General features: G+C 42.4%; 1 protein-coding gene across 1 annotated transcript in view; it reads right to left on the bottom strand.

Moving 5' to 3' along the window:
- Window positions 1–17,150, bottom strand: part of poc1b (POC1 centriolar protein B) — a 106,623-nt gene that overhangs the window by 81,437 nt on the left and 8,036 nt on the right. The window contains exons 9-10 of the mRNA XM_079501772.1: window positions 14,912–15,064; window positions 12,147–12,224 (exon numbers count right to left, since the gene is read on the bottom strand). Of these exons, the coding sequence (XP_079357898.1) occupies window positions 12,147–12,224; window positions 14,912–15,064 (231 nt within the window). The remainder of the gene's footprint in view (window positions 1–12,146; window positions 12,225–14,911; window positions 15,065–17,150) is intronic.

A 17,150-nucleotide genomic window follows, 5' to 3' on the forward strand; every position in this document is an offset into this window, starting at 1 on the left:
CATTTCGAAATTTGAGCAAGAATCGTGCAGGACTGGTTGGCTGTCCAATTCATTTTTGTTACTCTTTTTTGGGCTACACGAGAGACTTTTAGGAGAGGTGTAAGTCATGCACTTTGATGTTGTCCGTTTAAAACCATAGTATTTGGCTCCAGGTGTCACATTTTGAATGTAGTAATGTTCAGCAACTACTGACTAAAAGACGATACATATTTTCACGGAAAAAATGAGAATCGTGTTGAGAATCGTGATCTCAATTCTTGTGGAGGAAAATCGAGATTCACATTTGAATTTGAATTGAATTTGCAAGAAGCCGGATGGCTTTAACTTAACATATTGGATAGGACCCAGCCAAGGATGAAGAAATAATGTGCTACAAAAAAGGGTGGCACGTAGTTTTCCAACTTTCGAATGCAAGGCAAGTGGTTCACAAGTTTGAACCACTTGCAAGGCAAGTGGTTCAAACTTAACAGTCAACCAATCGAGACTTTCCACCCACAAGTCATTGGTTACTAGGCAACTGTGAGAAAAATGCCAGATGCAAGGCATAAAAAAAGTGAGTCCGTTGTCCAATGCCTCATAATCATGAGGTGTATTTCTCACAATCAAGAGCAAACGTGAAAACACGATACATACTTAAAACAGTAGTCAGAGAGGGACATGTTCTGAGAGAGCCTGATCTCACCCAAACACGGATTGGCAATTCCCTACATACAGTTGGAGGCCATCGATATTGTCCTTTTCTTTTTGCTGAGGTTTGCGTGATCTGCGCAAAAGGACAGTTAACCCATTTTGGGCGGGAACCCCTTTTGGTGTTTTAAACATTATGTTATAATTTAGCTATTGAAAAATAGCAGATCTACAAGCTCATAGCGCGCCACCGAGTGGCGCGCTACGAGCTTGTAGGTCTGCTATTTTTGAAAAATCGTGAAAATATTTATTTCAGAAAACTGGAGGATTTAGATTTTGAGGTCAGGCCTAAATGGGTCAAATGATAAGGGACAATATCGGTGGCACCCAACTGTATTTACACTACTACTGTTTTGACCGCGACGAAGGTGTGGCTTTCACCCCATTATCTCAGTTGAGGCAAATGCGCTCCCCACAACATTCTGTGCCTATCGGATTGCAATTCGGACGGGGCTGAAAGCCGTCGCCACGGTAATCGCCACGGTAACTCACTCGCTTTAGCTCACCTCGGTGATGGCTCTTGTTGCTCAAGTTCGTTGAGACGGCACCCCTCCGTCGCGGTTTTTGGGGAGGGTTTCAGTGTAATATTACGGATTTCAACCTGTTATTTCATTTTTGTTGGGGTGAGTGTAATATGTACGGATTTGGGGGGTTTCTAGTAGTGTTATTTCACCGTGTTAGCGTGAGATTGGGTTGTCTGAGAGGAGAGAGAGCAACCTATGTTAGTGTGCTTAGGGGTCAAACAAGAATAATAACATTTGGGGGACACGACAAGGTTATTACAGGCAAACATAATTAGTCCATAAACCAGCTTATTTACTAAATACAACGGCAAATGGAGAATGGAGGATTTGCAAACAACCTCAATGGAGCTCGCTAATCCCATGGACGTTTGGGTGGAGAAAATGGGAGCAAAAGGCCCATCATGGAATATGTTAGGCTCTACATTCCTAAACAAATCAACATTGTGTGGCCTTTAAATAAATACCTTTTTAAAAAGAATCTTTTAGCAGTACAGTGCAGAGAGAGAGAGAGAGAGAGAGAGAGAGAGAGAGAGAGAGAGAGAGAGAGAGAGAGAGACAGGAACACGAAGGCAGAACTGAGATAGCATGTGATAAAGGTCATGAGCTGTATGTTATGGACATTGTGATGATTAGATCTGTGACTATGTGGTATCATGTACTGTATGCTAAAACTCACAGTCTAGATTGTGAATACAATTAAACAAAAACATTATACAGGCATAAAATATGGACAATATCTTCATTCTATGCATATCAGTGACTACATCTTCCACGACATTTTCAATATCTGCATGACAAATTTGACAATGCCGTCCATGTAATTCACGATGTCTGCACTTAAAAACACCGACAACACCGACACCCCCAGCGAGGGGAATGTAAAACACGACATGCCAAGTCTGGAACCTCTGAATGGCTTGCATTGCAGTTGAACACCAACGCCACTTATCAGAGTTGGCCATCGTGACTCTAAATGACTTCCACTCCACTTGCTCCATTCATGACTTTCCTCCCCACGCAGCAGCCAATGGGAGTGAATGAGATGCCAACACAGAGGAAACGCGCGCGCGCACGCACACACACACACACGCACGCACGCACGCACACACACGCACGCACGCACGCACGCACGCACGCACGCACGCACGCACGCACGCACGCACGCACGCACGCACACAGCCTACAGTAGGCCTACAGTATGGAACATTAACATTCAATAGTGGATAATAATGTTCTGTATTGAGAGCCTTCTGCACATAAAACGCATTTAGACTATTAAAGGACCACTTCACCACTTTTCAACATCTCTTCATATAATTGGTCCTCACTAATGTTCATGATAAAACACCACCATTTTCTCCTACTCAGTCTGTGTCTCATAGGAGGGCTTTTGGCAGTTTGGACACCCGTCCACCAGTGACATCATCATTAGGCAGATTTTCTTTTAAACAAGATTTGTTTTCAAATATATTTAGATTTTTATTATCGTGAGAACGATGGCTTCAACTTTTGCATTGCAACTTTTCAGGAAAGAAAAGCCTGCCGTTTCTATTAGCTTGGATTCACCATCGATGATGTCACTGGTGGACGGGTTTCTGAACTGCCCACAGCCTTCCTATGAGACACAGACTGAGTAGGAAAAAGTGGTGGTATTTTATCATGAACATTAGTTAGGACCAATTATAGGAAGAGAAGTTAAAAAGTGGTGAAGTGGTCCTTTAATAAGTCCATATTTTGGACAAATGTTGCAAAAAAATCTACATACCGGTACACTGACTGTACACAAGAACGTGTGTGAGTTATTTGTTGTACGACTCAGTATCTATGGCTTGAGTGGATTAACATCAGAGGATAACTGAACTCTCAGGAGATCTTTTCAATCGTAGCCTAAATAAAGCCTATAGACTAGAAATCCACACACACTCAAAAAAGAGTCGTAGGCTTTTAACCCATTTTGGGAGGGAACCCCTGTTGGTGTTAGCATCATGTTATGCTTTAGCTATTGAAAAATAGTCTGCTATTTTTGAAAAATCGAAGAACGAAACATAGCTTTTTCAGAAAACTGTCAGGATGTAGAAGACATTTTTAGAATCTGATCTCAGGTCAAAATGGGCTAGACTAGAAATCCACACACACTCAAAAAAGAGTCGTAGGCTTTTAAAAAGATGTTTGGAATATAACCGTTTGATAACATTAGTGTGCACGCGTCCTGCACGCAAAGGGGGCGCAGAAAACTCCATACTGAAGTGAAGTGATGGAGTTCAACTTCTGACTGGAACCAATTGTCATATTGGACCAAAACCAGTTCAACAGACCTGCAGGAGTCGAATGTGGACCGAATTATCCTCTGATCTCATGGTTCTGCTTTAGATATCCAGGGATCAGCGTCATGTGGAACAAGCGGATCAAGTTTACACTAATTCACACATCCAGTATTTCAAGCAACTGCAGGTTCAAAGCCTGGACATTAAGGCCGCACAGCCACATGTATCCCTGATCAGAGCCATGTCAATCTTCAAGACACACTGAAACACAAGTTTGATATTCTAACTCCCACTGTACCTTCGACAGGCATCCTCTGTAGACATTTTTAAAGCGCAGCTCAAGACCCACTTCTACACTCTTGCTTTTAATTGATATTTAATTTTTTTTGTTATTCATGTCCTCACTGTATTGCATTACTGCTCTTGTTTTTTGTTTTTTTTAATTATGCCTTTCTTTTCTTTTTTTTCTCCATTGCTCTGTAAAGCACTTTGAGCTGCATTTTTTATGTCATGAAAGGTGCTATACAAATAAAGTTTTATTATTATTATTATTATTATTATTATTAGGCAGCTTGCACTGATATTCTAAAAGGGCCATGCAAAGTCTCTTCCTTGTTTGGGTTTTCCTTTATCGAGGCAGACGGTAGAAAAGCTACCTGGATAAATCCAATGAATCCTGCTCGGGCAGGATTGGACCCTTAGGCCGGCCGCGATGCACGTGACCTCCAGTCGCTATAGTCCAAACCACGTTGCGACAGAACCCACAGCAACTGGTTTGCACCGGAGTAGCTTTTCAATGAATTACAGTGAAAATAATGAGCTTAATGTTTTTGTTTCAGGACTCGAGAAAGACCCACTGTATTTAACACCCTGGTCAACGAAGTCCACAATCACAACTAACCACGTGCAACTAACCACGTGCAACCCAGATTCGGCTCAAACAAAGGGGTTAAATTAACATTAAATTAATTTCGCTATACCAATTTGCCCTACCAACAGCCATTAAGAATTGTGAATCCACAGACTCCTTCAAAACCGCTCTCAAAGAGAGGACAACTTTAGTTTTTGTTCAACCAAGGTTCATATGTTTTAGATTGCTATTAGACAACGTATAAGGTGAGTGTATTTCTTTTTTTTTCATTTGATGCTTTCTTTCGTTTTAGCGATTTTAGCTATTTTTGACAGGGGGGCGGGGGCATTCGAACATGGGGCTAAATACGTCCTTTTTTTATAACATTTTACAGCAATTCCTTTATTAATTAATATTTACTATAATCCTACTAGACCACAGGAAATTACATCTGGCCACAAAAGATCACAGGATCTACTGAATGTGAAGGTAGAGGTACTAGGGGGATGCCATATACTGTGTGTCGTAGGCTCAATGTCAGTTTGTCACATTCAATAGATCCCGTGATCTTTTGTGGCCAGATATAATTTCTTGGGGTCTAGTGGGACTATAGTAAAAAATAAAAAATAAACAATTTATTTTGTAAAAAAAATACATATTTAGGACCATGTTCGAATGTTCCCCTGTCAAAAAAAGAAAGCAGCAAATGACAACCTAAAACATGAACCTTGCCTTGGTTGAAAAAAAACTAAAATTGTTCTGATGAATTGAAAATGGAGGACCCTGATGTAAACAAGTCTTAGTACTTGTTCTGGTTATATCCTCGTAGCAGTTTTTGAATTGACCTGTACTTTCGTTTGAACTGCACTAAACTACCCATTCTACAAACTGTGAATAAAAATGTCCATCAATCAATCCCAACTACTACTGGCACTGTTTATTCTAGGCAAGCCAAGTCCAAAAATAATGGTTCAATCACCACCACTTGAAATTTATAGAAGACTAATAGTCTGTGACCGAAACCTCTCTTGTACAAAGCCTACAGTCACAAAGGATGGAGTGGAGACACTCAGGAACCAATAGCGGAGGATTGGATCTGTGCTTGGCAGCACCCCGGGTGTGAATGGAAGCAACAAACCATGTGCAACCCAGATTCAGCACAAACAAGGGGCTAAATAAAGGGATAGTGGTGCCAGAACAACCAGGGCAACTACCAGAGGGGACTGTGAAGTGACCAACCAGACGTCAGTGGCGTGCACAGACATTTAGAGGGGCAGGTGCTCAAGGAAAAAAAAGGGCACCTTGTGCAGCGAGTGGAACCGGCCGGTTGCCTAAATAGTGTGAGATTTATAGATTATGGGGACTAAATAATATATTAGAAGCTTTTTATCAAGAATTGATCAATGTCACCATGGTCCACATACTGTACAGTGTACACTGTACAAAAAAATAAAAAATAAAAATATTTATTATTATTATTATTTTTTCCAAAAGGGCACATTGCCAAAAGGGCTCTAGCACCCCCTAGTGTCTATCTGTGCACGCCACTGCCAGACGTAGTGTGTTCGGTAAAACAGTCTTCTCTGTTAGAGCCTCCCATCACTGGAACAGTCTCCCTACAGAAGTAAGAGAGACCTCCAACTATTTGACCTTCAGATTCAACCTGAAGAGGTGGCTAAAAACAAATCAAATCTGTAATCATGAGTAATTAATCAGCTCTATTATTTCACTGGTGTCATCTTCACTACACAACGGTTGTTCTGTCCACTGTACAGTGTTTATATTTATCCTGTATTGAATTGTATTGTATTGTTACTATTGTATTGTATGTGTTTTTGATTTTATTTTTCTATTTTTAAGAGCCTGCTCAGGGACTACAGATGTAAATTAGCTTGTAGCTAACTCTGGCCCATTTACATGGATGTGAAAACTGACGTGTTGATTAATGAGCATTGTCCCTGTCAAATTAATTAATTAATTAATTAATTAATTTCGCTCCTATGCCACCGAAATGTGGAACACCCTACCAACAGTCATTAAGACATGCGAATCCTGTTTTTGGCTATTATAGAAGAATATTTGTACGTCTCTAAATGTTATGATGAATTGTAAACAAGTGTAATGCTTTATTGGGTCGTCCACTCACGGTTGACAGTTTTTGTATTGAGATGTGCTTGAAATGTGCTGTAATTCTGCAAACTGTTAAAACTTCAATCAATCAAGCAATCAACAGCATGAATCTTGCATAAAGTATTAAATATGTGCACACCAGTGCTGCTTGGAGGCCCCCTGGCACTGGTGTCTTTATAACACATATGTGCAGCTGGAATGTATAGAGACAGAGACAGTACACAGATGCACTTTACTTTTATGGAATAATTTAAAGTCTGTACTGCCATCCGGTGGCCATTTGGTATATTTTGAATTATCATAGTTGTCACTCAGGTGGAAACCATGTGCACTCCAAACCTGTGTTGTGTGGATCCAATGGGTCCAGTGTCCAAAATAGCCGATCTACAAGCTCACAACGCTTCGCAGTGCGGCACGTTGTGAGCTTGTAGATCGGCTATTTTCACTCCAAAGTCCAAACCTGTGTTGTGTGGATCCAGTGTAGGAATTATTTACACCAGCTTTTATTAGTACTTTTCTTTGATTACGTATTCATAAAACCACAAGCATACATTTTCCTGGTGTTCCCGTTTTGAGCATGTCAAAATGATTATGAACTTTTTTCTTTTTCAAATTTTGAGGGAAAAAAAGTGTCGCACTGCAACATTTATGAAACGTTTTCTGTCTGACAGCGATGAATCGACGATATGGTCATACAATATGCTGTTTGTTGTTAACAACCCGAATGCGGGAACCGGTTTTCTACGTGGTTCGAATCCCAACGGTCCGATGCGGGACACAGAGATTTACGCATGTTTTTATTTATTTTTTTCTAAATTTTATCCCACAATTTTGCAACCCAGTTTTTTCACCCAGTGCTAATTATCTAATGTAATCCTGGGCGCTACACTTCCTCTGCCAACATGGGGGGGCAGCGGACTGACCTCATGCCTCCTTCTATGCATGAGGAGTCCAAGCTGCTTCTTTTCACCTGACAGGGGGGAATTTCCCTGGCCGGACGTAGCACGTGGAAGGAACACGTTATTCCGACCAGTTCCTTTCCCCTCCATCAGGCGCCCCGGCTGGCCAGGGGGAGGTAGTTTTAGAGACCAGGATTACTGCATGTTTTTGTGAGGGTACCTACCCTAGGGGACACGGGGAGAACATGGAAACTCCACACAGAAAGGCCCTTTCGCCAACCCCACCTCGGGTATGGACACTGATGCGGAGGAGGGAACACGCCCCCAGCGCCCACAGCTTCCACAACGGGAATCGAACCCAGGACCTTCTAGCTGTGAGGCGACAGCACTACCGACTGTGCCACCGTGCCCCTAATTGCCACCGTGCCCCTTTATTGATTACTTTCAATCGCCTTTCCACCCACCCGGACAATAGATCAAGTAGCCCCGATTCATCCCACAACACTCTGGTCACGTGAAAAAATGCCTCTCCCCCTCCCTTCCTGAAAACAGGACGGGAGGGGCGCATTGTGTAGAATAGTCTCCGTAACCGTAATGGCGGCACCCATGTGAGCGTACATACAACTCCAGTCAACAGAATCACACTGCATAACATCCGATCGGCTTGCCTCCACCTCTCCTCCTGTTTCTCCCTCCTCCCCGAGGGGAGGAGGTCTTGCATGTAGTGTCTGTCGGAACACGGCGGTTCCCATGGACACTGCCTGCACCATCATAACCGATCTAAAGTCGGTCAGATTCATGTCTCCTTTGCTTCTGCATACTACGAACAAACAAGAAAACTAACAAACGAATCACAACTTCACGGATTGTATCGTCCCTCGGCGAACTCGGCGAGGGACGGTGGGCGGTTATTTTTTGATGATGATCATCGGTCAGATGAAACAATGCAAATACGCGCTGGTGTGGAACTGGAGGGGGACAGCAACACCACCGTCCCTCGCCGAACTCGGCTAGCCAAGTTGGAACGATACACAGTGACAGACACGTACATTTTTTCACGTACAAACTGTGTGGGTTGAATTAATTTTCAAAAAAGCTAAATCAGTATTAGTGGGCACCGTCTACAGACCGCCTGACCAACATGGGTTCTATGATATACTTGAGGGGTGCTTAGCTGAGGAGGAATGTGTAGAGAAAATCCTGATTGGCGACTACAATACAGACATGCAACGAAAGGAAGCACCTGTGTTTAAGTCATTCAGTAAGTTCTGTGATCTACATAGTGTCAGTCAGCTAATTACCCAACCCACTAGAGTGTGTGATTCTACTCAAACTGTCATTGATCTCATTCTGTCCTCGGACAAATCCAGAATCTCCAAGAAAGGGGTTATTGTATGTGGGCTTAGTGATCATTTTATGATATTCTGTACCCGCAAAATACAAAAACTTAAGACCGGCTGCCACAAAACAGTCATATCAAGGGACCTCAAAACCTACTCTAGTGAGGTCTTTAACCAAGTATTGGAGAGTCTGGATTGGTCCGATGAGCTTGAATGCACACATGTCGAAGAAGCTTGGCTTGGCTTCAAAACCAAATTTACATCAGTACTGAACAACATGGCTCCTTTGAGAACCACCAGGGGCAAAACCCGCTCGGAACCATGGATGAATTCGGACATACTGGCTGCAATGAAAGCCAGAGACAAAAAATGCTCTGAAGTTCTAAAATGCAAGTCAAAGCTAGCCAAGCGCTTCGACAGTGTTCGCCAAGCTCGTTTGAACAACCTAAATACACAACGAATCAAACTACGAAACAGTGTAACTGCCATGACCAAATCAGCTAAAAGTAACTTCATTAATGATAAAGCTGAGGAAAACAAAAACAATCCTCATGAGCTCTGGAAGCTACTAAACAATCAACTAAGCTATGGTCAGAAACTAAAAACCAGATTTTCGAACATAAACATCAAATCTGACAACACTCTCATCACTGACAACCTTGATGTGGCCAACTACTTGAATATCTTGAACTACTTGAATATCTTCTTTACAAACATATCAACATATCTTTACAAACATATCAACAACTCTGGTTAACAAACTGCCCTCCCACTCTGGGCTCTTTGGTGTAGAGCACATTACAACCTTCTACAAAAACCTAGGTGTTTGTAAAGACGATTTTAAACTAGTTATGGTAACAACTGATGAGGTAATTAAGAAACTGAGTGCCCTCCAACCCCACAAGGCCACAGGCCATGACAACATTCCCTCCAAATTTCTCAGAGACTCAGCCATCTCTATAGCTCCAATCATCACCCACATAGTAAACCTCTCCATCAAACAGGGACAGGTCCCCCAAGATTTCAAACTGGCCAAAGTAACCCCCTTGCACAAGAAAGGGAGTAAATTAGACCCCGGCAACTACCGCCCTATTTCTATTCTTAGTTCCATCTCGAAAGTGATGGAAAAAATAGTCTATGAACAGGTTGAAAAGTATCTTGCCACTAATAAATTATTGTACGAGTTCCAATCTGGCTTCAGAACATCCCACTCCACTGACACATGCCTCCTCTATTTGAGCGACCACATCAAACAAGAGGTGGACGCTGGCAAATACTGCGGCATGGTCATGCTGGACCTCCAAAAGGCTTTTGACACCGTGAACCACTCCATACTGGTTAACAAGCTAAAAGCAATTGGTTTCGATAGCACATCAGTGAGCTGGATGCAATCCTACCTGGAGGGGAGAGAACAGATGGTGGAAGTGAACGGAACACTGTCCCCCCCCCTCCCAGTGAGCTGTGGCGTTCCACAAGGAAGCATACTAGGGCCTCTACTGTTCCTAATATATGTAAACGACATGACTTCAGCCTGTGACTGCAACTTGTTCCTGTTCGCAGATGACTCAGCACTGCTGGTCTCGGACAGGGACAAACTGCAAGTTGAAAATGCCCTCAGCTCTGAACTCGGTAGAATCTGCACCTGGCTCGCTGATAACAAACTATCTTTACACCTGGGAAAAACTGAATCCATTCTCTTTGGCTCTATTAGTAATCTCAGCAAGGCAAATGGCTTCTTGGTTAGAGTGGGTGACAATGTTATCACACGTAAAGATGAAATTACCTACCTAGGTTCCATCCTGGAGGCTAATCTTTCCGGTGATAAAATGGCCACCAACGTAATCAAAAAAGTCAACCATAGAACAAGATTCCTCTACAGGATCTCCTCACTGGTCAACAAAAACACCTTGAAGACCTTAACAGGAGCCCTTGTACAGGGTTTCTTTGACTATGCATGCACCTCCTGGTACCACAGCACCTCAAAGGCCCTTAAAACCAGGCTCCAGACTTCCCAAAACAAACTGGTCAGGCTCCTACTTGATCTAGCCCCCCGAACCCACCTCACCCCTGCCCACTTCGACAGGCTGGAATGGCTTAGGGTCGACGACAGAGTACAGCATCTTGCAATGGGTCTGGTCCACAAGATTCGATACACCACCAAGATACCCATGTACCTGTCTAGATACTTCCTTAATGTTAACGAAGTCCACACCCACAACACCAGAGGGAGTGCAACGAACCATGTACAACCCAGATTCGGCACAAACAAGGGACTAAATTCTTTTCGCTCCTATGCCACCAAAATGTGGAACGCCCTACCAACTGTCATTAAGACATGCGAATCCCTTGACTCCTTCAAAACCGCTCTCAAAGGGCACCTACGGATTGCTGCAATTCGAAACTGGCCCCCGTAAAATCTGAATCCCCCCCCGCCCCCCCCTTTTTTCCCCTCACTGTATATATTTCTTTTCCCTTTTTACCTCCTTTTTGATGAATTCTTTTTTGATGAATTCCTGTTCTGTCTATAGAAGTGTCTATTTGTACGTCTCTAAATGTTTTGATGATTTGAACATGGTGGACCCTGTTGGAAACAAGTGTAATGCTTAATTGGGTCGTCCACTCACAGTTAACAGCCTTTGTATTGAGTTTGTGCTTGAAATGTACTGTAATTCTGCAAACTGTTAATAAATTCTTCAATCAATCAATCAATCAATAGATGGATAAATAATGACAATGTGTCTGCATTGTTTCATCTGCCCGATCCGTCATCATCATCATCATCATAAAAAATAAACAAACAGTACTAACGTAGTCCCAATATGTTCCCTCAGTCCCTATGCTTCTTCTGTAGCTCATTCAAAAGCCAATTACCGACGAAGGGTAGATGGGATCAATGTGTACTTTTTTCCTCGTAAAAGTAGACATTTCATTCGGTGTATAGTATGTATAGGATATTTTTTGTGTTGATCTGTCTGTCAATGTCTGACATAAAACGGTCCCTAACTCTGCTTTCTGTTCAAGAACAGCACATCTCTACAAAAGCAGGTGTTACATAAAAGGTAAATATCTCCAGAATGGAAGATGGTAAAAATAAAAAAAAATCTAATAAAATTGGAGTGGACAAATTAAGCTTTCTTTTGAGGTATGCGGTGTGCTTCTCGCTATAAGAGAACATTTGCTGTCGGCCTTGGACTGGAGTTTCTCTTTGAAAGAAAAACAAAATCAGTTTTTCTCCTCTCCTGAACAGTTAGTCTTGCCGCCATGACTGTCTCTGTATCAAACAGAATTACTAATGATGTACACATTATATAGAAGATATGCACGTGAGACGTGACATCATCATACCCGGAAGTTATAGGAATGTAGTACGTCAGTCCAAACATATATGATATTTCATCCCACAATAGTGTTGTGCAAAAACTGTGAAGCCCTCGTAGTTGGGTGGGACTTACCTTGGTAGAACCAAATGCGTGGCCTAGCTCGATAATACGAGGGTCAGTGGACTGGGTGTCTGCTACGGACGGTCGAATCTGTGGAGACGACAAACGCAACAATTTAGGACCCAGGACATTTTTAGTGTTATCCTTTTAGCTCAGTGGTTTTCAACCAGTGGTCCTTGAGGGGGTTCCAGGTGGTTCCCAGCAAAATGACGGATAGTTGGTAACCTAATGGACCCATCTTTAAATTAATGTAAAAACTCTGCATCAGTTAATTTACAAGAAATCTACACAATTAAGCGAATGTAGATAGAATAGAGGGTATGCGCGTGACATCATCATCATATCCCGGAAGTTATGGAGGAAGACCCATAGATATATATAAGAAAGCTAGATGGCTCACCCGCACTCTGGCCAATGGAGAGCGACGTTGCTACGTGGCGGCCATCTTACTGAGGGGCAGCATAACATATGGGCATGTACTCAAATTTCAACCGATTTTCAAACGGTTTGGTTTGTTATAAACGTCAGAGACGTCTCCATACGTATATGCTTTTATACGACGTTCATATAAAAAACAAAATTAAGCAGATAAGCGTCCTGAATCATAGCCACGTTGACAACGTTTGTAATAAACCCAACCCGTTTGTAAATCCGTCAAGATTTGAGGGAGTTATGACTGTTTCTGTTTGAGCTGCCATTGAACATACTGTACTGTAGCCCCTCAGCAAGATGGCCGCCAGGTGAACTACGTCAGCCTACTGAGTGGCCAAAAACTACTTTCTGGCCTTGACAGCCCATACTGTACATCCAAACAGAAAAGTCCTATCTGATTGAATTTAAACAACGTGAAATTACGTTAAACTAACTTTGCCACTCACTTTGACACTTGATTTGCCACTCACTTTATGCATACCCTCTGTAGTTATCTCTCCTATGGTACCAACATCAATACGGCATGGAATTGTGGACAAAATCTTATCCAACGTCAAAAAAATATGGGTCTGAGAGGCTAACTCTCATCAAATGGTGGTCCGTGGGCTCAAATGCCGAATACATAATGGGGCATGATATGAAAAGGGTTGAAATTAACCACTGTTTTTAGCTCAAATGTCTGACTGTACCTTGTGCAGTTTATATTTCTGTCTAAAGGTATTCAATCAATCAATCTAACAGATCACAATAAACAATACTAATTACAGGATGTCCTGGTGGTTCATAACCTGACTCCGCCAGATGGGGCAGCAGAGAGTACACTGGGTTCCCCAGTTCTTCCCCAGTTAAAATAACTGAAAATCAGAGTAGCGAACAAAGATTTTTAGATTTACTACAAGCCAAAAGGGGCTATAGCTTTATCGTGGAAAAAGATAGGCAAACCCAGTATTGCTCAGTGGTTTAGGGAGCTATCATTGTGTCTTCCTCTGGAAAGAATCACTTATACTCTGAAGAATAAACAAAAGATGTTTGATAAAATATGGGGACGGTTTACTTATTTAATGGTGGAAACTGAAAATGTCTAATTGTATTCTCTGCAGCCGTTTGGTCTTGTGGCCATAAGGACTCTGTTGTTGTTACCAGTCTAAGTGCCCTTATTTTATTATACTGTACTTATATATGTATGTACTGTATGTTTTTTTTAAGCAATTGTATGTCTGATGCAATAAAAATACAATAAATATATTGTTTAAAAAAAAAAAAAAATGAACAAAAAAATGAAAAGTTCACAAGTCCCCCCGCCCCTCTATTTTTCTATACTGTACACCTGTACACCGTTAACCCGGTCGATGCCAAACTTTGCACACACACTCCCTAGATGCCAACGATAAACCTCTGCCCCACATTTTCCAGAACGGCCTGTTATAGCGCCACCAGGAGGCCGACTTGTTTATTTGGACTTTTGTCCAAATATCCCGCAAATCGTTACACAGTATCTCTATAGTCATGTGCTCAAGACAGATCGGTCATATTCCATCCTAATTGGCTAACATTGGCTTTCAAAATTTGCAGGATAGTTTTTAACAAAAAGCCTCAAATCATAAACGCAGCGTGCAATACTAGGCTGAGGAATATACCCCACCCTTTTCACATTGGCCTGTTATAGCGCCACCAACAGGTGGATTTTTGCAAAACACATTTTTGGAATAAAATGCCTCAAATCGTCCAATTGCCGTAAGAAGAAATGGCACCCTTTTCAATTTGGCTTATTATAGCACCACCAGGAGGCCACAACCTGACCTGCCCTGGTGGAGACCTGTGCCCTGAGGGGGACTTTTTCTAGTTCTAACCGTGTATGATGATTTATTTTGTTGCATATATGTGTATATATGTATATATGTCTGTGTATTTGTACGTTATGATGAATTGAAAATGGAGGACCCTGATGTAAACAAGACGCTTTTGCTGGCAGTTTTTGTATTGACCTGTACCTTCCTGTACACATTCTGCAATCTGTTAATACAATTTTCAATCAATCAATTTCACTACAGACTGTAGAAACCCAAATGATTCCAAATTATATATCATAAATGAATACTGAAACCAGATATAATCATTAAGGAAAGTTTATGCATGCACCACGTACTATGTAAACTCTTAATTTCCATTTTCCAGCCATTCAGTTGCAAAATATATATTTTTTTTAATATAATTTCGGGACCCCCCAAAATAATTTGGCGACCCCCTGAGGGCTCGCGACCCACTGGTTGAGAACCCCTGTTCTAAAGAACTCATAAGAACTCAAGTAAGTCTCCTTTATCTACAGAGTCAAGTTGATCTCTGACCTCAATATCCGTGTGTTGTGGGTGGTGGAGGTGCGGTATCCGGGGGTGGATGTCGGTCAGGTGGGGTGGAGGGTCCGGGGTGGACCTCTTCCTGTGACTGCTCAGAACATCCCGGTAGCATTTGGTGTCAAAGTTGGTCCTCCACACCATCACCTAGGGAAAGAGAGAAGAGTGATGTCATTAACACACACACCAAAAAGGTCACAGCCAGGTTCAATCTGGCTGTGATTAAGGCCCAGCCGGCCCCAAGTGGGCGGCCCGAGGCTTGGCCCGGATAGACTAATTTGCTTACATTTTAGGCTGGCTCACGTTATTTTTAATTTTTCACTAAAAAAAGAAATTATCAAATGGTCATGTAATCTAACATAAAGATGCCATAATTATGTATGGCCTGTGTTTACGTCAGAAGGAAGAGATTATTTTAATTTATATTTTTCCCTATGGTTTTATTGACCTGAATAGAAAACAATACTTAGTAGAAAGCAGTGATACGGTGTGGTACCAATAGTTTTTTTAACGCACACTCGCAGGTACGGCACGGCACGGTGCGCGCTAGAACGCGTCCCCAATCCCCATAACAGAAGCGTAGCGTCTGTTGGGATTGGGAAGCCCAGTCAATGGGCTGCTGAAAGACGGAGATGATTAAAAAAAAAAGAATCTGCTCCTCCGACAACAATGGATACATTGGCAGATTGGCTGCCCCGTTCGCACCTGTTACGAAGCTACAATAGCTGCCGACGCAACTCGTACATATCAATGGTCCATGTGTGGTCCTGTTAAGTACTATACTGTAGGCTAGTCTGTAGTAGGCACATAGGCTACTGTGTGTCGACACGTCGGAAATCGGAACCACACCAGTAGTTTATCAACACAGTATTATGGTGCTATAGTAACAACACACCCAGCCTTTACTAGTAGTAGGCTGGTAGAGTGTGTTGTTACTATTGTTTTATGGTCGTTTTAAGTAAGTCATTTGACACGAGTTGACTCTCATACTCTATAGCTGTTGCCCGTTCTGTGCACATGTAGGCACATGTGTGCACGTCGTGCGTGATCGATGTCAACCCATTTTGGGCGGGAACTAGGGTTTAATGCCGGGATCCCGGGATTTCGGGCCTCCCGGGAATAGGGCACGCAATTTCCCGCCCGGAAAGTTCTTCGGGACCCGTTGTCCCGGAGTTTTTTTTTTTCTTGTAGGGAAATTACACTAAAGGAGTTTTCACACAGTGCGCGTTCTTTCCCCTTATCTATGAGTGATCAAATGTCCAATCTGAACCCTCCCATCATTTTCAAACATGTTTGATGATATTTATATGGAATTATGGATTACACTCGAGGGCTGCAAGCCTGCAACGGGAACTGGAGCCAGCGGGACCCAACGTAAATGTTGGCGGCGCGGGCGGTATTTAAATAGCCTACCTGCGGGCGGGCAGGCACGGCCGCCGACCGGTCAAGATGAAATCAGTGGGACCCCGCGAATCCTGCATCCTCCCGCAATTAATCAGATAGGCCTACAGAGTTTATATACACTTTAGCAAAATATGAATGTCTGACAGACACGCTCCCAAAGCTGCTGCACCTGTCAATCATTAGCCTAATCAGTCACTCTGTGAGAATTGTGTGTATTACGGACGGAGCGAGGAGTTTCCTTTCCCTGTGATGGACATTGTCACTTCTAAACCCCTTTTTGCTTTTGCCTGCATGTGTGCAGCAATAACGTGAAACGGAACACAAACAAAGATGAGTAGGCTACAATTTGTTTTATAATAACCACCAGCACGCAGCCTCTCTCTCTCTCGCTCTCTCTCTCTAATAATCAGTGTGCTGTGCACTGGACGTGCTGGCTAATTTAACACCCAATCGGACTTTTCATAAAGTACAAAGCGGGATGATCACATTCTCTGCAGCGGAGAAGGGGACCCACTGCATGCTCAAAGGGTGAAAGACCATGGCTAAGGTATCTATGTGAAAGACGTGAGGTCGTTTTTTCCCCGTGCTTCGACAGTCACATTAGTGAAAACTCCTGTGTCCCTTTTTCTGAATAGCGTAGTAGGCCTATAACATTATTCATATTTTAATTTAATACTTTTATTGTAGGCTATATGTTCATATTTCGTTCAAATAAAACGTTTTAAACCAAAAAATATCACTATTCTATTGAACATATGAAGTATCTATACATATAAATGCATTTTGGTATATTAAACCCTAGCGGGAACCCCTTTTGGTGTTAGCATTA

The sequence above is a fragment of the Electrona antarctica genome (genome assembly GCF_951216825.1).
Source record: "Electrona antarctica genome assembly, chromosome: 5".
Lineage (NCBI taxonomy): Eukaryota > Metazoa > Chordata > Actinopteri > Myctophiformes > Myctophidae > Electrona > Electrona antarctica.